This window comes from Coregonus clupeaformis, chromosome 20 (genome assembly GCF_020615455.1).
Source record: "Coregonus clupeaformis isolate EN_2021a chromosome 20, ASM2061545v1, whole genome shotgun sequence".
NCBI lineage: Eukaryota > Metazoa > Chordata > Actinopteri > Salmoniformes > Salmonidae > Coregonus > Coregonus clupeaformis.
The window spans coordinates 8,872,618-8,900,471 of record NC_059211.1 but is presented as its reverse complement, the minus strand read 5'-3'; the positions used below and the strand labels follow the sequence as shown (position 1 = coordinate 8,900,471).

The following is a 27,854-nucleotide window of genomic DNA, read 5'->3' as shown; positions in this document are numbered from 1 at the left end:
AAGCATGTGTTGATGTATTGCTGTAAGTACCGGTATGTGGAAGAGAGGGAAAGATTAATGTGTAGGGATTTTGGGGATGGGGGAGGGTTTGATAGACGTTAGTAGGGCTCTTTTTTTAATTTTCTTAATAGTACAGGATTAGATAGTAGGGTTTAGTTTATCTTAATGTTTCTTTATTCATTTAGTCTAAGCTGTGATTGACTACACACTCCAGTACAGTAGGTGGCGGCATGCACCGTTTGTTTGCGGACCGCCATAATATGATAGAAGATTACGTTTTCGTAATTTCCGGTGTTTGCAAAAATATATATATTTATATATTTTTTACTGGTGCTGGTGACAACGGTGGAACGACAGGCTGAGGTGAAAAGCCTGAATATGTCTTTATGTCAGTGACATAGGGGTGTTTCACTAATTGCATCTAACGATAAAGTCAACTGCAAAAAAGGTCAAAGGGGTTGACAGAGTACGGCAGTCCCATTCGGTAGTGCAACTAACGGAATAAATGTTAGTTAGCCAGCTACAGTAACGTTAGCTAGTTAGCTAACAAGCAGAACATTAAGTATCTGTCTGAAGACGAATAGCTTGCTAGCTACGGAGGACCCCTCAACACTATTGTCGCTTTAGATACATCGCCGTGTCTTTAATTTTAGTACAATGGGAAACGCTGCTACAGCTAAGAAAGGCAACGAACAAGAGAGCGGTAAGTGATGATTGCTATCTCGACTGCAAAGGTAGCTAGCTAAAGATGTTCGTGATTTCAAGAGCCATGTTGATAAAGGATTGCAGGCTAACGTTAGGGGACGAACTGGCATAGCTAACTAGCGTAACAAATGTTAGCAACAGCGCGCTAACGTTAACTACCTACCACTGACAGCTGGCTAGATGATGCTGCCGTTGTACTACCAGCAGTGCAACAAGGCAGGGGAGGGAGGGCACACTAATGAATTTGTGTTTGAGGAACGTTAGCTAGCTAAACATTTTTGCAAAGTGTCAGACCGTAAAGAACCATTTACCTGTTTAATGTTGATATTCACGAATACATTGGCCGTTACTGTAGTTAGCTAAGCAGCTACCTAACTTAGCAGCTAAGTAAGTAAAGTAGTTAGCTAGGTAACTATAACTGTTCGCTAACGTTTTTCTTTCAGAAAACCGCTGACTTTAAAGTGGAACTGACAGCGTTTTAACTAACGTACTTTGCAGATCTGAAACAGACAATCATAATATCTGTAAAAAAATATAACATTCCCAGTTTGATACAAAACCAACTGAGGTTTTGAAAATAGGTTCTTTTTGACTCAACATTCCATGATGTACACTAAGGCATTAGTGGCAGAATAGATGGATGCAGTTCAATGCATGATTATAATTCACCAATACATTTTGTGGGAGTGAAAAAATATTGCTATCAGGTTGTAAATCACAGCTGGCCTGGTACATTGTTTGCTGCCACCATTTTTTAAATTTAATTTAATTTAACTAGGCAAGTCAGTTAAGAACAAATTCTTATTTACAATGACGGCCTACACAGGCCAAACCCGGACGACGCTGGGCCAATTGTGCGCCGCCCTATGGGTCTGTAGTGACGCCTCAAGCACTGAGATGCAGTGCCTTAAGACTGCTGCGCCACTCGGGATGCACTGTTTCAGTTTTAATGACTCAATATATTGGACAAAAACGGACGAATGTAACTAAGGCTGGGAATGTCAATACAATCAAACTAGCAAGGCAATGATCCCAAATCAGTCTTAACTAATATGCTAGTGTATCTATTTATGTAGCAAGCTAAAAACACAGAGCCTAACGTTAGCTAGCTAGCTGCTAGCAGGACGTAATGTCATTGGAGGAGTGGATGACTGACTGACTTTTTCCCTGCCTTGTACCGTTTTTCGATAGCTACACAGCAAGAGATGCACGTGTCATTTGGTTAACTAGCAAGAAATGTGAATCGCTTTGCTAGCTAGCTATGCTGAACGACTGTTGTCCAGTTAGCATATCTCTTGCGTTTTCAAATTCACTCTAGCAAGCTATCTAACGTTACTCCGATTTCAGTCTGAGTGTGCCAGAGCGCAGAATAAGGGGCTGTTCTACCTTTTCATGGTTGTTTGATCAATAGGACTGTGAAGTTCCCAAATGTAAGAGGACTCCCGGGGTGTTGACATATGTGACCGACTGCCTCGATTCGATCTTATGAAGCAACAATTGAAATTGTGTTTTTTACATTGGATAAAAGTAGAGACTCAGAGCTAGAAAATGGTATATCATACACTGCAGTTGAGGAACAATGGGAAATTAATTATGCTTTGAAAGTTGATAAACTTGTAACCCCACTTTTGAGAAAATGGCCTTGAATGGCGGCAGGTAGCTTAGTGGTTAAGAGCGTTGTGCCAGTAACCGAAAGGTCACTGGTTCTAATCCACGAGCCGACTAGGTGAAAAATCTGTCTGTGCCCTTGAGCAAGGCACTTAACCCTAATTGCTCCTGTAAGTCGCTCTGGATAAGAGCGTCTGCTAAATGACTAAAATGTAAATGAATGTTTTGGTACATCTACTGGAGAGCTCTTCTTTGTCTACACCCATTCAGCATCTTTCACACCCTCTTAAGCCTGAGCCCCACCCATCTCTTTAAGGATTCACATGTGAGGCCATGTGGTAAACGCACACTATATCAAATAAAATCTAAATATGTTGGTCACATGCACAGGATACAGAAGGTGTAAACTGTACACTGAAATGTTTACTCGCATAGTAGCAATATCAAAAACAAAAAGTGTCCAGATAAAAATATTTTCTAATTTATTAAATGACACTTACCCGACACACTTGTCTAAATTGATGGGTCATGTGAAGGAAATGCTATAACCACCCCCCAGCCCATCTTGCTAAGTGGATGGGTCACTATTGTCTAGACATGTACACATGTTCATGAAATACAATAGATGGCCGTAATCACTCCCAGACACACCTGGCTAATTTGGTGGGTCATGTAATAATCCGGCCGACGTGGAGTCTTTTGTTTAGACATGTAGGTAGCTAGCTAGCTAACTAAACAATGAACAGGCATAATCCCAACTCATACTACTACCAATACAAACATTGTCATAGCTGTAGTATGAATCTGCAGGTAGCTAAAGCTAACAAACTAGGTTCAATGTTAGTTAGCAAACATTTGTCTATAACTAGCAATGCAAATGGTTTTTCTGATTAGAATAATATCACTACACAGAGCATACACATAACGTTAGCTAGCGAGCCAGGAAGCTAACGTTCGCTAGCTAACTAACAGTACGCTTTAACTTGCAATATCACGGCAGATTGGAACCATTTAACTCCATTTTGTTTGTAGATACAGTGGGGGAAAAAAGTATTTAGTCAGCCACCAATTGTGCAAGTTCTCCCACTTAAAAAGATGAGGCCTGTAATTTTCATCTACTAATACATATTTGGTAATGGATGAGGGGTTCTGCGATATCGTATTTAGCGAGGGCTGGAGTGGAGATGAACTCAGAAGATGATGACAGTGAAGTCATTTACATTTTTACATTTTTGTCATTTAGCAGACGCTCTTATCCAGAGCGACTTACAGTTAGTGAATACATATTTTTTTATACTGGCCCCCCGTGGGAATTGAACCCACAACCCTGGCGTTGCAAACGCCATGCTCTATCAACTGAGCTACATCCCTGCCGGCCATTCCCTCACCTACCCTGGTCGACGCTGGGCCAATTGTGCGCCGCCCATGAGTCTCCCGGTCGCGGCCGGCTGCGACAGAGCCTGGATTCGAACCAGGATCTCTAGTGGCACAGTTAGCACTGCGATGCAGTGCCTTAGACCACTGCGCCACTCATGAGGAGACAGATAATGACAGACAAAATGAGATTTTTTTTCCCAGAAAATCACATTGTAGGATTTTTAATGAATTGATTTGCAAATTATGGTGGAAAATAAGTATTTGGTCAATAACAAAAGTTTCTCAATACTTTGTTATATAACCTTTGTTGGCAATGACACAGGTCAAACGTTTTCTGTAAGTCTTCACAAGGTTTTCACACACTGTTGCTGGTATTTTGGCCCATTCCTCCATGCAGATCTCCTCTAGAGCAGTGATGTTTTGGGGCTGTCGCTGGGCAACACAGACTTTCAACTCCCTCCAAAGATTGTCTATGGGGTTGAGATCTGGAGACTGGCTAGGCCACTCCAGGACCTTGAAATGCTTCTTACGAAGCCACTCCTTCGTTGCCCGGGTGGTGTGTTTGGGATCATTGTCATGCTGAAAGACCCAGCCACGTTTCATCTTCAATGCCCTTGCTGATGGAAGGAGGTTTTCACTAAATCTCACGATACATGGCCCCATTCATTCTTTCCTTTACACGGATCAGTCGTCCTGGTCCCTTTGCAGAAAAACAGCCCCAAAGCATGATGTTTCCACCCCCATGTTTCACAGTAGGTATGGTGTTCTTTGGATGCAACTCAGCATTCTTTGTCCTCCAAACACGACGAGTTGAGTTTTTACCAAAAAGTTATATTTTGGTTTCATATGACCATATGACATTCTCCCAATCCTCTTCTGGATCATCCAAATGCACTCTAGCAAACTTCAGACGGGCCTGGACATGTACTGGCTTAAGCAGGGGGACACGTCTGGCACTGCAGGATTTGAGTCCCTGGCGGAGTAGTGTGTTACTGATGGTAGGCTTTGTTACTTTGGTCCCAGCTCTCTGCAGGTCATTCACTAGGTCCCCCCGTGTGGTTCTGGGATTTTTGCTCACCGTTCTTGTGATCATTTTGACCCCACGGGTGAGATCTTGCGTGGAGCCCCAGATCGAGGGAGATTATCAGTGGTCTTGTATGTCTTCCATTTCCTAATAATTGCTCCCACAGTTGATTTCTTCAAACCAAGCTGCTTACCTATTGCAGATTCAGTCTTCCCAGCCTGGTGCAGGTCTACAATTTTGTTTCTGGTGTCCTTTGACAGCTCTTTGGTCTTGGCCATAGTGGAGTTTGGAGTGTGACTGTTTGAGGTTGTGGACAGGTGTCTTTTATACTGATAACAAGTTCAAACAGGTGCCAATAATAAGTTACAGGTCTGTGAGAGCCAGAAATCTTGCTTGTTTGTAGGTGACCAAATACTTATTTTCCACCATAATTTGCAAATAAATTCATAAAAAATCCTACAATGTGATTTTCTGGATAGTTTTTTCTCAATTTGTCTGTCATAGTTGACGTGTGCCTATGATTAAAATTACAGGCCTCTATCATCTTTTTAAGTGGGAGAACTTGCACAATTGGTGGCTGACTAAATACTTTTTTCCCCCACTGTACATCTTGTTTGGCCAGCGTTGTCAAGTCACTCTGGTTCACACTGACCGTGGTGTGTGCAGAAAGTAGCCCATCACTTTTTCCAACTGATCTGTCAATAGCGCCTGCTAAATTCAGGGCATCAATGTTGTTAAGAAAAGTTTGTAGTGTTTGTAAAATGTTTGTAGTTCTCGATGGCTAACGTTATATCTCGGAAAAACGGCACGGTAGAAAGGACCATCAACACATACTGAACAGCTCACATTACAGACAGAAGCATGCTACATGGCAGACCAATCCAAACTCATCTCCCGGTATGTCAAGCACCTCCATTATCTCAGCCAATCATGGCTAGTGGGAAGGTTCCTATCTTTTTCCGTGGCTAAACCAACTAGGCTCGTAATTTAACAATTTTATTAGTATTTATGGATGGAATACAAGTTTGTTATTAAGGAATATGAAAGTTCACATGTTTCAGAAGGCATTTCTGCCCCCAAACTTATTTTGATAGAAAATAAATGTTTACATTCAAATCCCTCTCCTGTGAAGTGCGACACCTAGTTTCCTGAAACAAGTCACATATTTGCATAAATCCATTCAGGTGTATTTTGTGGCTTTTGGCAAATGCGTTCTAATGATCTAAAGTTGCGCTGTTGCAACTGCCTGTAAACACACAGTCCAGTTTAAAGTGAATGATGGCAGGCCTATGGCAATGGCTTGTTTGCAAAAAGGACAACTGTAGCTCTGATTGGCTATGGTGCACCGGTCTGCGTAGACTCCGGTTCTGGACGAGACAGATGTTTTATTTACTGCAGTGTCTATTAATAGTCCAAACGCAAGGCCGCTTTCCCACTCTATATTGCTAAAGAATTTTCACAAATGCCTTAATATATGTAATTCCCAAACATTCTAAGAATTTATGGAAACGTGAAATTGACCATATCTAAGTGATCACTTGTCAGAAAGTCATTTTAAAAGTGTTTAATTCTTCCTGGGGGTGTATATGAACAGATTTTAATAAGATTTCATGTTGCTGAAATGCTGTCAGTTCCACTTTAACTAGTAGGCTAGCCAGTAACAGCAAGCTAACCTAGCAGTTGTCCACTATCTGCTAGATGTCAGAGATGGGAACAGTGTTTAGTTAGCTAACGTTAGCGAGCCATTTGGACTTTTGGACTGCTAGCTTTAGATGGGGCCCTCATACATTAGCCAGCAGATTCTGACCCTACCTTTACGCTTGTTTACACTGAGCTGCACTGGGTTCAGAAAGCAATCATGGTTACATAAGGGCCAGTTCAATAAATTGCCCACCCTCCCCTTCATAGAATTTACTCAAAATAATGTTACGACCCTGTGTTTCTAAACGTGGATATGGACTATGCCACTTCAGCATGCTTTTGTGGCACAGTCGACGCCACACAGGGTTACGACCAGAAGTTTGAGGGTTCGCTGACCACCACGGACGAGCGCACTCTCCCTGCCTGATCAGAGCTGGCTGAAGACTGATCAGCTAGGGGAAAATCAGATTTTAAACATTTTGATGCCATATTTCTAATTATATCAAATATATTCAACACAATTTCCACCAATACGTGTCTGTGCCAATGCACCACACAACCAATAAACAAAGCATACCGACTTCGGGCACTTCAATATCTTGGTTTGCGTTTTCAACACCCCAATAAATAGACTGTCAATTTCGACAAATAGAAAATACATCTGCCTACCCAGTATCGAAGGCTTGGCATGACAATCTCCGAATGTGATACGATTTTGATGTTTGTTTTGTAACAGATGTCACTTTCATTTACATTTACATTTACATTTACATTTTAGTCATTTAGCAGACGCTCTTATCCAGAGCGACTTACAGTTAGTGAATACATATTTTTTTATACTGGCCCCCCGTGGGAATCGAACCCACAACCCTGGCGTTGCAAACGCCATGCTCTATCAACTGAGCTACATCCCTGCCGGCCATTCCCTCCCCTACCCTGGACGACGCTGGGCCAATTGTGTGCCGCCCATGAGTCTCCCGGTCGCGGCCGGCTGCGAAAGAGCCTGGATTCGAACCAGGATCTAGTGGCACAGTTAGCACTGCGATGCAGTGCCTTAGACCACTGCGCCACTCAGGCGCAGTGGCCACTGCTCAGTTTGGATAGATTTTTTTTTGTTGATTTTTTTTTTCAGTTCTAAAGAAAATACTGACAGTACAACATTTAAAAGTGACCTGGATTGCACAATAATCCATTGTGGTCCCTATTTTTTAAACATAAATACATACACTACTTGTCAATTTTTTTTAGAACACCTACTCATTCAAGGGTTTTTCTTTATTTTTACTATTATTCTACATTGTAGAATAATAGTGAAGACATCAAAACTATGAAATAACACATGGATTCATGTAGTAACCAAGAAAGTGTTAAACAAAGCAATATATATTTTATATTTGAGATTATTCAAATAGCCACCCTTTGCCTTGATGACAGCTTTGCACACTCTTGGCATTCTCTCAACCAGCTTCATGAGGTAGTCACCTGGAATGCATTGAAATTAACAGGTGTGCCTTGTTAATTTGTGGAATTTATTTCCTTCTTAATGCGTTTGAGCCAATCAGTTGTGTTGTGACCAGGTAGGGGTGGTATACAGTAGATAGCCCTATTTGGTAAAAGACCAAGTCCATATTATGGCAAAAACAGCTCAAATAAGCAAAGAGAAACGACAGTCCATCATTACTTCAAGACATGAAGGTCAGTCAATCCGGAAAATTTCAAGAACTTTGAACGTTTCTTCAGGTGCAGTCGCAAAAACCATCAAGCGCTATGATGAAACTGGCTCTCATGAAGACCGCAACAGGAATGGAAGACCCAGAGTTACCTCTGCTGCAGAGGATAAGTTCATTAGAGTTACCAGACCCAGAAATTGCAGCACAAATAAATGCTGGTTGAGAGAATTGCAAGAGTGTGCAAAGCTGTCATCAAGGCAAAGGATGGCCATTTGAAGAATCTCAAATATAAAACATATTTTGATTTGTTTAACACTTTTTGGTTACTACATGATTCCATATGTGTTATTTCATAGTTTTGACACATTAGCGATACAGACAACAAAAAATGCTTGACCGACCTAAGGACAATTCTTACAAGCATATTTTGGCTGGTCAAACTTATTCTTTAGATGTTTCGGGCTGCTGGTGAACCATGGTGTAGACATAATTCAAATGAGACTGGACTAGCGCACTTGCCAGAATTTTTAAGGTGTCTATAGCTAGGTTTCCATCCAACTGGCGACAGATTTTCATGTGACTATTCTAAAATGTGCATAAAAACGAAATGTGTATTTTCCCATCAGAGTTGTTTCCGTTGTATTTACTTGTTGCGTATAAAAGTCTGTGGGTAAATATAGTGCACATAAAATTACTTTTACGGTTAAATTGTACCGAATAAAAAATACAAGTTTAATGGGTTTCCATCGCATTTTCAACTCTAGGCCTACTGATGGTTTTGTCAATAAAAATGTTGAGTGGGTTTATTTTTGGACTTTTCACTGTATTTTGCACCAGGAGGCTTTGTGTTGCAAGTCATTAAAGATGGATAACGTCATGAAGGTGGTCATCCAAACTGTTAATTTCATCCGATCCAGAAGCCTGAATCACCGTCAGTTTGACAGCCTTCCCAACGTTAGCCAGTTAGCTTCGGTGCTTGACTGCTGTTAGGTCAGAACACTCGGATCAACCCTACTTTTCATCCAGATCGCACACTGGCACTCCAGATTACATTTACGAATACACCCGTAGTATAAACCAGCCTTTAGTCTTAATCTTTGGTTGTTTAGTACATGTGAATCCTTAAAGAGATGGGTGGGGCTAAGGCTTAAGAGGGTGTGAATGATGCTGAATGGTGTAGACAAAGAAGAGCTCTCCAGTAGGTACCAAAACATTCAAGGGCCATTTTCTCAAAAGTGAGTTTACAAGTTTATCAACTTTCAAAGCAGAATTACTTTCCCATTGTTCCTCAACTGTAGTGTATGATATACTATTTTCTAGCTCTGAGTCTCTACTTTTATCCAATGTAAAAACACAATTTCAAATTTTGCTACATAAGACCGAATCGAGCCGGTCGGTCACAAATGGTGTAGGAGGAGATACACGCCCAAATGTTCACATTTTTCCCATGTAAGTCTTTGGCACTTTTATTGCCATTGCAATGCATTGGGAACTCATTTAAATGTTGTAGTATAAATGCTATAAAACATATTTTCTCAAGCAATCTAAGCTGGATAACAAATGGGCAGTCGGCACATTTTGACGTTTTTTTTTGTGTTAACTTAAGTCGTTTAAGGGTTAGAGCGAGCGGAATAAGGCAATTAATATCAGTATGTAAGAATTCTAGAGTTGTGCATTGCTTTGCAATGTTGGTATTGTGGTGTTTTAGGCTAGTCTAGGTAGGATAATTGTATTGTCCCTAAACAAGATCCATAGGGGAGCTTTTTGAGCTGCGTGTCTCATGTCTTCACTGTTCTTTCATGCACAATGATGCACCTGGTCTCTCCAACCCTGATGTTCTAGCAGTGTCTGAATCCTGGCTTAGGAAGGCCACCAAAAACTCTGAAATGTCCATCCCCAACTACAACATTTTCCGTCTAGATAGAACTGCCAAAGGGGGCGGAGTTGCAATCTACTGTAGAGAGAGCCTGCAGAGCTCTATCATACTATCCAGGTCTGTGCCCAAACAGTTTGAGCTTCTACTTCTAAAAAATACATCTCTCACTGTTGCCGCTTGCTACAGACCCCCCTCAGCCCCCAGCTGTGCCCTGGACACCATATGTGAATTGATTGCCCCCCATCTATCCTCAGAGTCCGAACTGCTTGGTGACCTAAACTGGGATATGCTTAACACACCGGCCTTCCTACAATCTAAACTAGATGCCCTCAATCTCACACAAATTATCAAGGAACCTACCAGGTACAACCCTAAATGCGTAAACATGGAAAGCTGCCGCGGTCATCCCCCTCTTCAAAGGGGGTGACACTCTAGATCCATACTGTTACAGACCTATATCCATCCTGCCCTGCCTTTCGAAAGTATTTGAAAGCCAAGTTAACAAACAGATCACCGACCATTTCGAATCCCACTGTACCTTCTCCGCTATGCAATCTGGTTTCTGAGCTGGTCATCGGTGCACCTCAGCCACGCTCAAGGTCCTAAACGATATTATAACCGCGATCGATAAAAGACAGTACTGTGCAGCCGCCTTCAGCAACCTGGCCAAGGCTTTCGACTCTGTCAATCACCGCATTCTTATTGGCAGACTAAATAGCCTTGGTTTCTCAAATGACTGCCTCGCTTGGTTCACCAACTACTTCTCAGATAGAGTTCAATGTGTCAAATCGGAGGGCATGTTGTCAGGACCTATGGCAGTCTCTATGGGGGTGCCACAGGGTTCAATTCTCGGGCCGACTCTATTCTCTGTGTATATTAATGATGTCGCTCTTGCTGCTGTTGACTCTCAGATCCACCTCTACGTAGACGACACCATTTTGTATACAACTGGCCCTTCATTGGACACTGTTAACAAACCTCCAAACGAGCTTCAATGCCATACAACACTCCTTCCGTAGCCTCCAACTGCTCTTAAATGCTAGTAAAACTAAATGCATGCTCTTCAATCGAACGCTGCTTGCACCCGCCCGCCCGACTAGAATCACTACTCTCGGCGGGTCTGACTTAGAATATGTGGACAACTACAAATACCTAGGTGTCTGGTTAGACCGTAAACTCTCCTTCCAAACTCACATTAAGCATCTCCAATCCAAAGTTAAATCTAGAATCGGCTTCCTATTTCGCAACAAAGCCTCCTTCACTCATGCTGCCAAACATGCCCTTGTAAAACTGACTATCCTACCGATCCTTGACTTCGGCGATGTCATTTACAAAATAGCCTCCAACACTCTACTCATCAAATTGGATGTAGTCTATCACACTGCCATCCGTTTTATCACCAAAGCCCCATATACTACCCACCATTGTGACCTGTACGCTCTCGTTGGCTGACCCTCACTACATATTCGTCGTCAAACCCACTGGCTCCAGGTCGTCTATAAGTCTCTTCTAGGCAAATCCCTGTCTTATCTTAGCTCATTGGTCACCATAGCAACACCCACCCGTAGTATGCGCTCCAGCAGGTATATCTCACTGGTCATCCTCAAAGCCAACACCACCTTTGGCCGCCATTCCTTCCAGTTCTCTGCTGCTAATGACTGGAACGAACTGCAAAAATCTCTGAAGCTGGAGAATCTTTTCTCCCTCACTAATTTTAAGCATCAGTTGTCAGAGCAGCTTACCGATCACTGCACCTGTACACAGCCCATCTGTAATTGGCCCACCCAACTACCTCATCCCCATGTTATTTATTTTGCTCATTTGCACCCCAGTATCTCTATTTGCACATCATCTTCTGCACATCTATCAATCCAGTGTTAATACTAAATTGTAATTATTTTGCACTATGGCCTATTTATTGCCTTACCTCAATAACTTACTACATTTGCACACACTGTATATAGATGTTCTATTGTATTATTGACTGTATGTTTTGTTTATCCCATATGTAACTCTGTGTTGTTTTTATCGCTTTGCTTTATCTTGGCCAGGTCGCAGTTGTAAATGAGAACCTTTTCTCAACTGGCCTACCTGGTTAAATAAAAGTGAAATAAGATACATTTAAAAAAAAGCAATAATGCCGGAGGGGGTTTGGTATATGGCCAATATACCACGGCTAAGGACTTTTCATAGCCGTGGTATGTTGGCAATATACCACAAACCCCCGAGGTGCCTTATTGCTATTATAAACTGGTTACCAACGTAATTAGAGCAGTAAAAATAAATGTTTTGTCATACCCATGGTAAACCACGGCTGTCAGCCAATCAGCATTCAGGGCTCGAAACACCCAGTTAATAATAAAAGTTAGCGCGCAGAAAAGCGTAGTACATAAGGGAAGTACCATAACACCTTGATATAGGGAAGGCGTATACAGTCAGATTAGGAAATTTGGCTAGGATGGAAGAAATTATATAGTAAAACCTGCAAAAGAGTGAATGTAAACCAGAGAAAAACGCACTACCCTCCCCTGTGCCCAATAAAAAAAAAAAAAACACACAACCCTCCCAAAGCAAAAAAAGGGACAACCCTGTCCTATTTTGGACCAAATTTTGGGCCCGGTTGCATAAAACATCTTAAGTGTTTCCCTTAAAGGTTTACCTTAAGGAATAATTTTCCCTTACCTAAGGGAATTGTTTAAGGGCGTTGCATAGAGCCCCTCAAATATTTCCTTAGGAAAGGGCATACTTAAGGGGTTTTACAGTAGTTTGAAGGGATGTATGGCAGAGAGTATCTGGTTACCATGGAGACTGCCTAATTCACTGACTAAACGTCTTGTCAGATTTCTTTCATTTTGTGAGATAGCAAAATAGAACTTCTACAGTCACGACAGGATAACCAAATTGCTTCAGAAGATTAATAAATCACTTGTCAAGCTAGTTTAGAGTACCTATAGCTAACTAGCCAGCTAGCTTTGTAGCGATGGATTGTGCACCTTCCATTGTTTAGCTAAGTACAGTAGCTAGCTGGTTGATGTTTTCCTTTTGTAACCAGAGCAGATGAAAGCAACATTCACCTCCATAAATGCTGTTTACATTGAGATCCATACTGAATTAAGCAGTTAAGGGACCTCATCCTTAACTTTTTCACTTAATTTAAGGGAGAAATTACCCTTTAAAATGTTTTGTGCAAATGACTTAAAGTTAAGGAAACTTTAAGGGAAAAGATAAGGGGGAAATTAACTTGAGATGTTTTATGCAACCGGGCCCTTAAGACACCATGGAGCTGGCACAAGATTTGTCAAAAAATGTACCTCAATAGAGGGATGGGATATGCCACTGTACTCCATTACCCATATCTCGCGCAGGCTCCACGGTGTCTTAACGTACCCATGATTGCGTTCCGACCCCAGTGCAAACAAGCGTAACGGTAGGGTTGGAATCTGGCCAAAAGAGGGGCGGCTCTGACTGCATGTGTGGGTATGGATGTGGGTACGCAGACCCCGGCCCCTCATGCAGTGTTTTCTGTAAGCGCCGGTCACTGGCCAAGTAGCCGGAAAGACTCGTTTTCAGCCGGCAACTTTTTCCAAAGTCAAACTGTGTGCCTTCCTAGTGCAGCTTGAGTGCCATAGATTAAAAAAAAATGGGCACAGCTTCATCACTGTCATGGTTTCACCATTTACTTTACTGAAAACCGTGTGTCTCTAGCCCAAATGGTTCAAAAGGTATGAATGTGCACACATGGCGGTACGCTCGAATGTTTCAAAATGTAATTTGTGGTAAGACGCCGTTCTAAAATGCACGTGCGATTGGTTTCATGGACAGAGGTGGACATATCTGTTAGAAATTGGCGCAAAAAACTATCATTGCATTTTCTAACCACAACCCGATGTAAGTTAGGGCTGGATACAGTGATTGTTGGAATATAGTAGGCAGCACTTTGAATACATTTGTTGTTTGACATGACTACAAATGAATAAGCCAGGGAGGAATTATTGTGACAGGGTAGGAACGAAAGTGTTGGTCAGTGTTTCCCAGGGGACCCTATACAATGTTACATTACATGTTTTACATTTTAGTCATTTAGCAGATGCTCTTATCCAGAGCAACTAACAGGTGCAATTAGGGTTAAAGGAACACTGGGATTTTGGCAATGAGGCCCTTTATCTACTTGCCCAGAGTCAGATGTGGATACCATATTTGTCTCTGCATTCAGTTTGAAAGAAGTTGCTAACTAGCGTTAGCGCAATGACTGGGAGTCTATGGGTATTTACTAGTAGATAGCATGCTGGTAGATAGCACAATGACTGGAAGTCTATGGATAATGCTAGTTAGCATTGGCTCACGAAACTACCTCTAACGTCCTTCATACTGGAGACAGAGACATAAAAAAGCAGCCAACAAGTGCTCAGCATATGTGGGAACTCCTTCAAGACTGTTGGAAAAGCATTCCAGGTGAAGCTGGTTGAGAGAATGCTTAGTGTGCAAACCTGTCATTAAGGCAAAGGGTGGCTATTTGAAGAATCTCCAAATATAAAATGTATTTTGATTTGGTTAACACTTTTTTGGTTACTACATGATTCCATATGTGTTATTTCATAGTTTTGATGTCTTCACTATTATTCTACAATGTAAAAAAAAAAAAAAAGTACAAATAAAGAAAAACCCTTGAATGAGTTGGTGTGTCCAAACTTTTGACTGGTTGTGTGTGTGTGTGTGTGTGTGTGTGTGTGTATGTATTTTGCCCATTCCTCCTGACAGAGCTGGTGTAACTGAGTCAGGTTTGTAGGCCTCCTTGCTCGCCCACGCTTTTTCAGTTCTGCCCACACATTTTCTATAGGATTGAGGTCAGGTATGTATGTGTGTGTGTGTATTTATTTTGCCCATTCCTCCTGACAGAGCTGGTGTACCTGAGTCAGGTTTGTAGGCCTCCTTGCTCGCCCACGCTTTTTCAGTTCTGCCCACACATTTTCTATAGGATGTCTGTAATGTGTGTGTATGTTTGTTTGTTTGTTTGTTTGATTTCTCCAAAAAGTACGATCTTTGTCCCCATGTGCAGTTGCAAACAGTAGTCTGGATTTTTTATGGCGGTTTTGAAGCAGTGGCTTCTTCCTTGCTGAGTGGCCTTTCAGGTTGTCGATATAGGACTCGTTTTACTGTGGATATAGATATTTTTGTACCTGTTTCCTCCAGCATCTTCACAAGGTCCTTTGCTGTTGTTCTGGGATTGATTTGCACTTTTCGCACCAACGTATGTTCATCTCTAGGAGACAGAACGCATCTCCTTCCTGAGCGGTATGATGGCTGCGTGGTCCCATGGTGTTTATACTTGCTATTGTTTGTACAGATGAACGTGGTACCTTCAGGCGTTTGGAAATTGCTCCCAAGGATGAACCAGACTTGCGGAGGTCTACAATTATTTGCTGAGGTCTTGGCTGATTTCTTTTGATTTTCCCATGATGTCAAGCAAAGAGGCACTGAGTTTGAAGGTAGGCCTTGAAATATATCCACAGGTACACCTCCAATAAACTCAAATGATGTCAATTAGCCTATCAGAAGCTTCTAAAGCCATGACATCGTTTTCTGGAATTTTCCAAGCTGTTTAAAGGCACAGTCAACTTAGTGTATTTAAACTTCTGACCCACTGGAATTGTGATACAGTGAATTATAAGTGAAATAATCTGTCTGTAAACAATTGTTGGAAAAATTACTTGTGTCATGCACAAAGTAGATGTCCTAACTTACTTGACAAAACTATAGTTTGTTAACAAGACATTTGTGGAGTGGTTGAAAAACGAGTTTTAATGACTCCAACCTAAGTGTATGTAAACTTCCGACTTCAACTATATATATATATATATATATATATATATATATATATATATATATATATATATATATATATATATATATATTGATCCTATACAAGCCCCGATCTGATATCATGAAAACATACATGTACTGATGTGTGTACATATCAGTTTAGGCCTACACGTGGGACATATTTTTAGCATTTTCTCCTGAGCAGTTTTGTCAAATATATATTTTTTCTACATGTTCTACAGGTACCAGATTTTTTATTTTATCTGTCCATTCTACAATTTAATCTAATATTAAGCAATAAAAAAAAAAGGTTATCAAGTTGTAATGATGGGCATGCAACAGACTATAACACTCTTGAGAATTGTTATGCATTACCACTGGAGAGTAATATCACCTTTGTTAGAAAAGCCTATGTCATCGACCTAGATCTATGTTGTTTACAAAATTATTGAAGGTGATGTGCTCAGTTCATTAAAAAAAGCATGAGGGCTGTTAATGTCTAGTATTAACGTGAAAATAGTTTAGACAGTGGTCTAGAGTTCTGATGCGTCTTTCTTTTGCAAGAACTGAAGCACACTTGAACAGGAAGCCCATACCATTTTAGTATGTGGTTAGCCAAGCGTCGCAGTTTGCAAATCATCGCAAACAGGAAGTGTATATCACTCTGTATGGCCCCCAGTTGAAAAACAGCTTTGGTTACCTTTTAGCTGTAAGATTGGTCTAGCCGTGGGGAAGGGAAAAACGCCATTTAAATTCTAAATGGCCCAGGGAAAGGATCATTCCTTCCTAAAGCTGGACGACCTTGCCAGCCGATTCTTCAACCGGTATCGCAAAGTCAACCAAGAGCAAAAAGCCCAGGAGAGCGAGGGGCCTCATGTCTCAGAGTTCACCATCATTTGGGATAAATTGAGTAAGTTACTGTGTGCTCTTCATGCTGTAGCTATCGAATTAGGCAGGTGTAACCAAGTGGGTCTAATTATTAGACGAGCTCAAACTCGCAACTTGTGTAACTGCTTTTATTTGAAAATCATTGATGTCAACGTTGGCAAAACCCTAATCAGTAGGAATTAAAACTTTGGTGTGTTTTAAGATTAATCTATTGGTTATTCAGACCCTGTGTCCCTTTTATTTTAGCCTAAACCACCAGTCTGGTCTCTCTGGTTTAATTATCAGCCCTGACAAGTTTGAAGGAAACGCAAGGCTCAGTTAAAGGGTTGAGACACTCATTTAGAAAAAGCACCAAGAAGTCAAGTATTTCTGTGTCCATGTAGCCATAGAGATACCAGGGGTGTATTCACTAGAAACTTAACAGAAGCAAATGGAATGAAACCAGGAGGGACCTACCTGAAACGTGTTTTCGTTGCTACGGTGTGCACTAATGAATACACCCCTAGGAGAAAATTTAGACCTAGGTACTGTTTCTTTTTTTTTCTTGTCATACGACAACCATGGAACTTTCTTGATTTCTTGAAATGTTACTAACTATAGAAGTGTTCGCTTGAGCTTCACCTTGGATCTAAAATGGTATGGAGAGTTAGGCTAGGTCTTACACGGAGTCAGTCCCATATAACTCTACCTAATGCTACTTGCCCTGGAATCCAGTGCCCAAAGTCAGCAGGTTATTATATAATGTATTAAATTCACCAGGAAGAAACCTTCTTAAAACCTTCTTTGTAACTTCGAAGATGTATAGTATACAAACTGCACTGTCAACAACATTGTGGCATTCGGTCTCTGTCGCCTCGTCTGAATGAGATCTCTCTGTCCTGTCATTTTCTTTGTGCCACTTCTTGGCGGGGGAGGGTGGATGGTCTTGTGTTCTATTCTGAAATGTATTTTTTTTATAACTTGTTTTCTCCTCTTTTGTCTCTGTTCTAGCCATAACAGTCCTGTGTCACGTTCAATGTCAGTGAGCTTTCGAACAGCTAGTGAGAGACGTAGTCTCCTTTACCAGTTAAGCCTACTAGCATGTCAGACATGAGGCCCATGGAAAACGCCCCTCTTATCGTGTAGTTAGAGCAGAGAGCTACAACTCCTGCTACAGACAGACAGGAAGTTCTCCAACGACATGGCTTAGGCTACATGCAGAAACCCTGTCAGCTCAACAGCTAGCTCAGTCTTAACATATAGAAATGTGTAGCCTTACAGAGCCATAATCGAGATTAGAAAAATCTAATAGGTAGACATATGGGCCAGGAGTTGGGCTCAAATCCAGTCAAATTAGGGTATGAACTGAAGTTTCATTCATGAATTTAAAGTTGTCTTTGTTTGCAATGTGAAGATTGTGGACTTCATCATCATATGAATTAAATCCAAGTTTATTTATTGAACTGAACTGAGATTCCCCCCAACTCCAATGGTTTCAGGCTAGGCCATTTGAGTTAGGCTATTTGAAATTGCAGTCTTATGTGTGTCTTATGTTGTCTTCTCCAATGTCATTTTGTTGTTACATCTAATCCACTTGACTATCTAGCTAATGTTCTTGTTTTTACATAAACCTTTCTTCCCTCTCTTTCTCCTCTTCATCATTTCCATCCATGTGGGTGAATGTTCCTGAAAAACCCTTGGTGAACTATAGAGACTTTTGGTATGCACATTCTCTTCCATAAGCTGTCCTAAGTCACAGAGAAAGCAGACAGCCTATAGCCTAGATATCGCCTAACAAATAGGCTAGGACCACAACCTGGCTGCTACTAAAACAGTAGAAAATGTTGCAAATGGTTAGCATTTGTGGCTATTCTTCAATAGTATCATCATGACTAACTCATGGATTTGGCCAATTACTTTGTCATTCCTCTGTGACTATGGACCGCTCATGTCTGCTGTGGTTTCCACAAAGCACTTTCTATGCCTACACTCTAGTTAGTTTGCTGTGGCTTTTAAAACATTTGCTGATTTCCCCCTTGAATAGTGTTAACCCTCTGAAAGGGATGCACTATCGTTGCTCTTTGAATTAGCTATCTATAAAGCCTGTGAGAGCTCTTTGCATCTCTTCATTGTAAATTGCTAGCTAATAAAGATGTTTTAAGTACAGTATCTCTGCCTGGTACTTGACTTTGGCCTGACCTTACTATCGGTTTATTTAGTTATTGTGATCCCCTGAACTTGTTGACTGTTAGATACACAGCAACTCTGATCTAAGTAGAAAGATAGTAGGTCTATAGACCTGTCTAACCTGTGTTTTATTTGTGCTAATTGTCTTCTTTCTTCACCTTTTAGTGAAAGAGTTCTTAGCCAAAGCCAAAGAAGATTTTTTACGAAAATGGGAGTGCCCACCACAGGTAAGAGACTAATAACAAAATACTTATTTCCCACAGGTAACGAAACACTACACTGAACAAAAATATAAAATGCAACTATTTAAACGATTTTACTGAGTTACAGTTCATATAAGGAAATCAGTCAATTTAAATGAATTCATTAGGTCCTAATCTATGGATTTTTATATGACTGAGAATACAGATATGCATCTGTTGTTCACAGATACCTTAACAAAAAAAGGTAGTGGTGTGGATCAGAAAACCAGTCAGTATCAGGTATGACCACCATTTGCCTCATGCAGCGCAACACTTCTCCTTCGCATAGAGTTGATCAGGCTGTTGATTGTTGTCCCACTCCTCTTCAATGGCTGTGTGAAGTTGCTGGATATTGGCGGGAACTGGAACACGCTGTTGTACACGTCGATCCAGAACATCCCAAATATTCTCAATGGATGACATGTCTGGTGAGTATGCAGGACATGGAAGAACTGGGACACAGGTTAGACATGTATACAGATCCTTGCGACATGGGGCTGTGCATTATCGTGCTGAAACATGAGGTGATGGCGCTGGATGAATGGCATGACAATTGGCCTCAGGATCTCGACACGGTATCTCTGTGTATTCAAATTGCAATTGATCAAATGCAATTGTGTTTGTTGTCCGTAGGTTATGCCTGCCCATACCATAACTCCACCGCCACCATGGGTCACTCTGTTCACATCTTTGACATCAGCAAACTGCTCTACCTCATGACGCGCGGTCTGCCATCTGCCCTGTAGAGTTGAAACTGGGATTTAGCCGTGAAGAGCACACTTTTCCAGCGTGCCAGTGGCCATCTAAGGTGAGCGTTTGCCCACTGAAGTCGGTTACGACGCCAAACTGCAGTCAGGTCAAGACCCTGGTGAGGACGCAGATTAGCTTTCCTGAGACTGTTTCTAACAGTTTGTGCAGAAATTCTTCGTTTGTGCAAACCCACAGTTTCATCAGCGGTCTGGGTGGCTGGTCTTGGACGATCCCTCAGGTGTAAAAGCCGGATGTGGAGGTCCTGTGCTGGCGTGGTTACATGGGGTCTGCGGTTGTGAGGCCGGTTGGACATACTGCCAAATTCTCTAAAACGACGAAGGCGGCTTATGGTAGAGAAATTAACATTCAATTATCTTGAAACAGCTCTGGTGGACGTTCCTGCAGTCAACATGCCAATTGCACACTCCCTCAAAACTTGAGACATCTGTGGCATTGTGGTGTGACAAAACTGCACATTTTAGTGGCCTTTTATTGTCCCCAGCACAAGGTGCACCTGTGTAATGATTATGCTGTTTATTCAGCTTCTTGATATGCCGCACCTGTCAGGTGGATGGATTATCTTGGCAAATGAGAAATGCTCACTAACAGGGATGTAAAGAAATGTTTGCACTATTTGAGAGAAATCAGCTTTGTGTGCGTGTAGATAATTTCTGAGATATTTTATTTCTGCTCATGAAACATGGGACCAACACTTTACCTGTTGCGTTAATATTTTTGTTCAGTGTAGAATTGTTTTTTCATTTCCTCACCTACCACTATCAGAATAATTGCAGAATGGACAGTAAACCACTTCCTTATGCATCCTCTGATGTTGATCTGATGGGGACCAAGAGGCTAATTCCTCAATCTGGAGTGTAAAGTGTGTACACTGATGTTATCCTTATAAAAAGCCATAGTCCCAAACATCTGTAGTATCGTTGAGGAAGTTTAAGTTACCATGGTCTCAATAGTTTAGAATTAATAGCCAATGTTTTGAAAGAGAAAAGGGAACTGCGCACCCATCCATTCCACATGTAGCGCAACTTCTGGAAATAATACATTTTTGACCAGCCAACTCAAATAAAGTAAGGCCGGGATTCAATACACATTATTGTGCAGTGCGGGTACTGCAGGCAATGTTTTCAGAAAGCAGGATCCCCCATTATAGTCAATGGGAGTATGGCGATCTTTGTGGTCAATATTTGTAGATATACCCACTAATTTTGCCGTTATAATAAGGTTGGTAGCAACATGGGGAAATCATTGTGAAAATCTGTTGCAGCTAAAGTCGACTACAAAATCCACAATGCAATGCTCTCTCTATGGGCTAGCTGGCAAATGTAGCTACACACAATAATACCAAAGACAATATCATGTAACATAGCTAGCTAGCTGTTAAATTGCCTAAACAAACTGCACTATGAATTTAGGAGTCCACAATCTCACCATGTTCAACCTGCAGATCGATGTGCCTCACTGAGTGGAGTCAAACATTCGCAACGGCAGATATACTTTTGAGGAAATGGGAAACGGTGCCCATGCCTGGCAATGGGCCGCGCGGTGCATTCTGGGCGATTCTGGGACAAAGGAGTGAATGGGAGTCTATTGGGCGCAAACTCAAAAAAACAACATTAGCACGAATTTCGTCAACAAGAAGTACAACATTACAAAGCTTTTCCGAAATGTGAGATAATCAACTTGCTGTCTGTTGTATAGTATAGCTTTGAAACCTTTCGAGGAAAATAGGCACGTTTCTCGACATATACACTGACTTTGAGAAATAATTGTGTGACGATTAGCTTAGCAACTACGTGAAGCAGCTTGACAACGTGAACGCGATTGGTTGACAGTTTGCTGGGTGGGGCGTTTAAAGGTTCCTTCATTCATTAGATTCCTATTTATTTTCTATAATATCTCTGGCAACTGCACGATGCAATGCAACCTGGACTAAAGAGGCAGACAAATAGGAAAAATGTGCTAGACCCTCCGTTAAATTACACATTTCTCGAGGTAGGAATATCGCAAAAATATGATCAATGGCTTATTCGAGAGAAGACATCCTCCCGAGTTATGACATCAGCCAGCATTGAAATCTGACATGTATGATAAACGTTTTCGCAATCTAAAAGTTGTATTCCTATTAACTTAGTGTAGTGAGTTTGGGCCCCGTGTAGCTCAGTTGGTAGAGCATGGCGCTTGCAACGCCAGGGTTGTGGGTTCGTTTCCCACGGGGGGCCAGTATGAAAAATTTATGCACTCACTAACTGTAAGTCGCTCTGGAAAAGAGCGTCTGCTAAATGACTAAAATGTAAATGTAAAAAATGTGAGAGCGACTTTCTCGCGGTGCTACGTAATACCGGCCATATTTCTGCCTGCTTGAACACCAATAACTCAGATAAACATGAAATGACCCAGAGAATCGATAGAACATCACTCAGAGATATACAAAAACAATAGAACATTCAAAATGGCCGAACCTTTACTTAAAGGATAATTTAGTGGCTACCGGCAACCTGCAGTACCCCGGTCGGCCTTCAATTTGAGATTCTCAATGAGAGGGGGCAGCACTGCGCTAGCCTGCAACGTCAGTGTTCTCCCCAAATAATGTAAGAGGGGCGCTGCGCCACCTTGTGGACTGCTCAAACTGTGCATGCAATGTTCCAAAACTCTTCCATGATGCAAGATGGCAACACGCTAAAACGACACTTCCTGTTCTTCAAATGCGCCACTGAGACGTCACATAGTAAACAATGGCTCTGTCCATTCTTTCTACAGTCTATGAGCAGGGAACTAGACAGCCTGCAATGTTCCTTTTAATTAAAGGCCAAATTACCCAACGTTTGCGGAGATCGCATAGATGGTAAACGCTGCACGTTGGCTCAAGCGTAAATTACCTTCATTAAAGTGTGCTGCCCTGTATTGAACTCCTGCCTTAATGTCGGCTCACTGTTTGCTGGCACATTTTAAGGATGTGCTTTCCTCCTCAGAGCACAACTGGCCTGGATGACTTTGACAGGCTGAAGACTCTAGGCACGGGCTCGTTCGGTAGAGTTATGTTGGTGAAACATAAAGGAACAGAACAGTTCTACGCCATGAAGATCCTGGACAAACAGAAAGTGGGTACCATGCAATAACATGCACTGGGTTGTGTTCATTAGGTTAGGCAATGGAAAAAGAAAATGAGCGTTCCTTATTGGGTAAGTCCAGGTTGTCCCTCCCTGTTTCAGTTCGCTTTCTTCCGTTTAATGCCTAATGAACATGACCCTGGTTTGTTTTGAAGGAGGTTGAACAAAACCTAGGCCGGTTAAATCACCTAGCACAGTAAAGTTGGCTGGCGTCAGAGAAAGGCTGGCTTTATCTAGCTTTTGTGCTCTGTTGCATGGGTTTACACTAATTCAAAAGGAAATGGAAAGTATATGTCTTCTCAGGTACTGTGAGGCTTGGTTAACCACAAAATACATTTTGTATTTTTGAAGTGAAACTTAATGAGACACAGTATGAGACATCCTGTACCTTGTTATTGCACTGGTATATTTGTTTTGTTAACTAGATGATACACTAAGGCTGATGATGGTCAGAACTAAACAGTTTTCACAGTTTCAGCTAAAATGAATATGTTTGTACCTTCAATGTGTTTGTTATGCTCAGTGAGAGCAGGGGAAAAAAGTAGAAATTCTGAATGAAAAATGTAAACCAGCCATTGAGGCAACAATATTTTGTTAGCTACAAAGTAACTGTTTTGCCACTCACTTTTTTTCAGCTGACTGCTTTGTCTGTTAACTTAAAGGTCATGAAATGTCAATCCCACGCAGGTTTCAAAAAGTGACTGACGTGCCTTTTGAACCCATGACCATTGACATTTTGAAAATGACCTCTGACAGTTTTGCTTTATACCTACACTGTGATATTTTTACCACATAATACTGTATTCTAAAACTGTTCAAGATTAGCAATTGGACTGGCCTATTGAATTAATTCCCCTGATCATCGTAAATGGTGCTGCCTTGCGGTGACTAGATCGCATGGCTGCCACCAAATGTAGTAGGGATGTTCCCTTGATATCGTCTCCTACATTATTTTCCTGTGTATCAAATGAAATAAAGTGGAAAGGCAAACTTTATTCTCGCGTGTAGATTTGTAAGAATCAGAAGTTCCCACTACGAGCATCCTGATAACAAATAATATGCTACAGATGTCCAGTTGCACGTTCAATGCATGTTTAAAAAATCGACTAAAGTGCTACAAACGTTGCCTATTGCCCAGGCACTCCTTCCTTGATCTCCCAAGATAGCCACCACCATAAATTCTTCTTTGTGAAACTGTCACATATTCTTCATTAGTGGGATGGTCACATGCAGTAGTTTTATCAGATGACCGGTGACTTTTGTCTTTACTGTTGTGCTCCTCTCCTCATCGTTATGCCTCCTCTCTCATTGCTCTCACAGGTGGTGAAGCTGAAACAGATAGAACACACTCTAAACGAAAAGAAAATACTGCAGGCGGTGTCCTTCCCCTTTCTCGTCAGACTAGAGTATTCCTTCAAGGTATGTCAGCAGCAGTAGGATGTCCAAAAATGTGCACTGTACAATTGGTGAAAAAGATGAGTGTTACCTTGGAAATAGAGCTGGGATGATAAAATGAAAATGGCCTTCCTTGGTACGCCAGTAATTTTCCGTGATTTTGCTACACAATGTTACTGTAGATCAGGGGTGTCAAAGAAAGAAAACCTGCAGATACCCGGCCCTCCGTGGAATGAGTTTGACACGTGTTGTAGATTGTTTTAAAACCATTATTTGGTCAACCGTAATAGCCTATGCATTATGTTGATTCTTTTATTTTTTTTACTTTTTACCCCCATTTTCTCCCCAATTTCGTGATATACAATTGGTAGTTAGTCTTGTCCCATCGCTGCAACTCCAGTACGGACCAAATGTAACTGGGTGTGTTCTAACTTTATTTGAACCATAGGACAACTCCAACCTCTACATGGTGATGGAGTATGTTCCAGGAGGAGAAATGTTCTCGCATCTGAGACGCATCGGGAGGTTCAGGTAAATCAAAAAAGCTTTGACACCATGTTCATAGCCTGGTATGTCTGTATACTTGAGATCCAAAATAATGGGCACGATCTATGTGTTATAAGGTATTGTGTTGTCTTTGGTTTCATTTTTTTTCACCCGTTTGACATTACGTTAACTGAACATTTTCTTCTGTCTTCAGTGAACATCACGCACGATTTTATGCAGCTCAGATAGTACTCACTTTTGAGTACCTCCACTCGCTAGACCTCATCTACAGAGACCTGAAGCCTGAAAACCTTCTCATTGATCACCAAGGGTACATCCAGGTACGGAAGCAGCGATATCCAAACCAAAGCATATCCACATTTGTTGGCTATGAACTCTCATCTAAGACTTCTGTCTTGAGATTGAATAGCAAATAATGAGACGTTAGTCATCACATTACCATTAAATAGTCCATGCAAATTTGCCCTATGCAAATATGTACCAACTGGACTGCTATTATTGCATGGTTCTAATGCCATTGTCGATCCTTTTCAGGTCACAGACTTTGGCTTTGCCAAAAGAGTAAAAGGCAGGACCTGGACATTGTGTGGAACTCCAGAGTACCTGGCTCCAGAGATCATCCTCAGCAAGGTGGGCCCTCCTGTCCAATATAGCGTGTTGGACATAGTGTGTGTGACTGTTTTCAACCTACCTGTAGATTTGAAATAGTTGCCAGTGTTGTTTGCACAGTATGTGCAAAGAAAGTTGCTCAACATTGTTTTCTCCGCTGTACTCTGCTAGGGTTACAACAAAGCTGTGGACTGGTGGGCACTGGGAGTCCTGATCTACGAGATGGCCGCCGGGTACCCTCCGTTCTTCGCTGATCAACCAATCCAGATCTACGAGAAGATCGTGTCCGGCAAGGTAGGCAGGAATTGACATTATGTGCAGTCTGGACTGACATCATGTTACCGGACACCATGCGTTCTTGAACGGATTTGACATGGTATGCAAAACTAATGCATACATATTAGTGTCCTACAAAACTCTTTCTTCACAGGGGTGATTTGCCTATAGATTGAAACGGCCCCTACTGTCAAATGACAAAGGAGCTATTAGCTTAAATGGTTTCCCTTGATGTTCTGGTTATTTGCCAACCTTACTGTGCATGTTTCTATCATACCTGTGACTTTTATCCATATTTTAACAATAAGCTCCACAGTTAAAGCCCAACTCCGCTCCTGTGTTCTAGGTACGATTCACCTCCCACTTCAGCTCAGACTTGAAAGACCTGCTGAGGAACCTGCTCCAGGTGGACCTGACGAAGCGCTACGGCAACCTGAAGAACGGGGTGAATGACATCAAGAACCACAAGTGGTTCGCCACAACGGACTGGATCGCCATCTACGAGAGGAAGGTACGTCCCGACCGTTAAAGTTTTAAGTGTGAAATAAACACTGTTGGTTTGGAACAGTAAACAAACTAGGTAACGCATGAATCCCCAGAAAGATTGACATTCCAGGTGTAATTAAATATGAACTTTACCGTCATAAAAATACTGCCAGATATAACACATTTGCACTATAAAGGCTTGTAGACAAGAATGTTGGGAGTTCAGTGCTTTCCCCTCTAACCCCCATCACCAAAATAGATTGATTGCCTTTGCCACATAAACAATGTGTAGCTGTTATGATTGTATTGTGGTCTTTAGAGCCACTCCCACACTTGTCCTGTTGCCTTTCAGGTGGAAGCTCCCTTCATACCAAAGTGCAGAGGACCAGGAGACACAAGCAACTTTGACGACTACGAAGAGGAGGACGTCCGTGTGTCCGACACAGAAAAGTGTGCGAAGGAGTTTTCCGAATTCTAGCGAGGGGCGGCAGGTGTTCCATCAGGGCTCACATGCATTGGGATTTTTGCACTCTTTTGAGGGTGAAGGTGGAGCTGAGACATGACGTGTTCAAAACAATTGCCTAGTAACTTCATTCCACAAGGCTGAATGAGGTCCTTCTTGCCATGATCCTCCTCGCGTGCAGTTAGCACTAAACATATATACAGGCACATTATGCAGACACCCTTCGTGCTGCAACACAAAAATACTAGGTAGACCACGTTTTTGTCTTTTTGTTTCCTATTCTGTTTTTAAAACATTTGTTGCTTTAAAGAATCCTCTCCCCCCTCCTTCCCTCCATTTTAAACCAAGTGATTATTTGCAAAGCAAGACAAAAAACAATTAAATGCCCGTTTTACAGTGGCACAAAGAGTGATTGATTATACTAGTGGTATGACAAATGTTTGTGATTTTTAAATTGGAAAAATAAGTTGTTGTTTTTTGCTCCTAGTTCTTGCCAGCGACTCTTGCCAGTTCTTGTGTGTTAGGCCTACATGCTGGAGTGTGTTTTTAGGTTTGATTAAACTTTCTTGGCCCAGTCTATAATCCTAAACATTTTGCTGTCCTTAAGAAGTAGACTGTGTCTTTGTGCATAATATAAATATATATACAGTATCTTTTTACAAAGAAATGGATGTCAGGAAAGGACTCAAAACAATACCACAGTCACACGGGCATTCAGTCCTTGACAAGAGGAGTACAGTAGTAGCAAGGTAAACCTAATTACAAAGCAAAAACATGTCTGTGCTATGTTTAATTTATCATTTGTAGCAACGTTTTACTTGTCAGGTCATGGGGCATTTCTTTATATATTTTTTTACCTCCGAGTAGGTATTGTGTTCAGATGAAGTAAGATTATATATTTTCAGGTACAACAACCCCAAGAGGGGGAGGAAACTTATGGGCTTTAACTACACTGAACAAAAATATAAACGCAACATGCAACAATTTAAGATTTTACTAAGTTACAGTTCAAAAAGGAAATCGGTCAATTGAAATAAATTCATTAGGCTCTAATCTATGGATTGCACATGACTAGGAATACAGATATGCATCTGTTGGTCACAGATACCTTAAAAAAAAAAAGTAGGGATGTGGATCAGAAAACCAGTCAGTATCTGGTGACCACCATTTGCCTCATGCAGCGTGACACATCTCCTTCGCATAGAGTTGATCAGGCTGTTGACTGT

At 41.5% G+C, this 27,854-nt stretch overlaps 1 protein-coding gene across 4 annotated transcripts; it reads left to right on the top strand.

The window, feature by feature from the left end:
• The first annotated feature begins 326 nt into the window (after nt 1–326).
• prkacba (protein kinase, cAMP-dependent, catalytic, beta a) lies at nt 327–27,205 on the top strand. 4 transcript variants are annotated; one of them, XM_045205292.1, is made up of 11 exons: nt 327–703; nt 18,300–18,308; nt 18,941–19,002; nt 22,755–22,883; nt 24,213–24,311; nt 24,736–24,818; nt 24,988–25,114; nt 25,329–25,424; nt 25,575–25,697; nt 26,026–26,190; nt 26,518–27,205. In XM_045205292.1, exons 1-11 carry the CDS (start codon nt 658–660, stop codon nt 26,641–26,643), a joined length of 1,065 nt encoding a protein of 354 aa, XP_045061227.1. In that variant the 5' UTR covers nt 327–657; the 3' UTR covers nt 26,644–27,205. The 4 variants fall into 4 exon arrangements, with proteins under 4 accessions (XP_045061227.1, XP_045061228.1, XP_045061225.1 ...); XM_045205290.1 differs by lacking the exon at nt 327–703 and adding an exon at nt 16,009–16,631; XM_045205293.1 differs by lacking the exon at nt 18,300–18,308.
• Nucleotides 27,206–27,854: the final 649 nt, after the last annotated feature.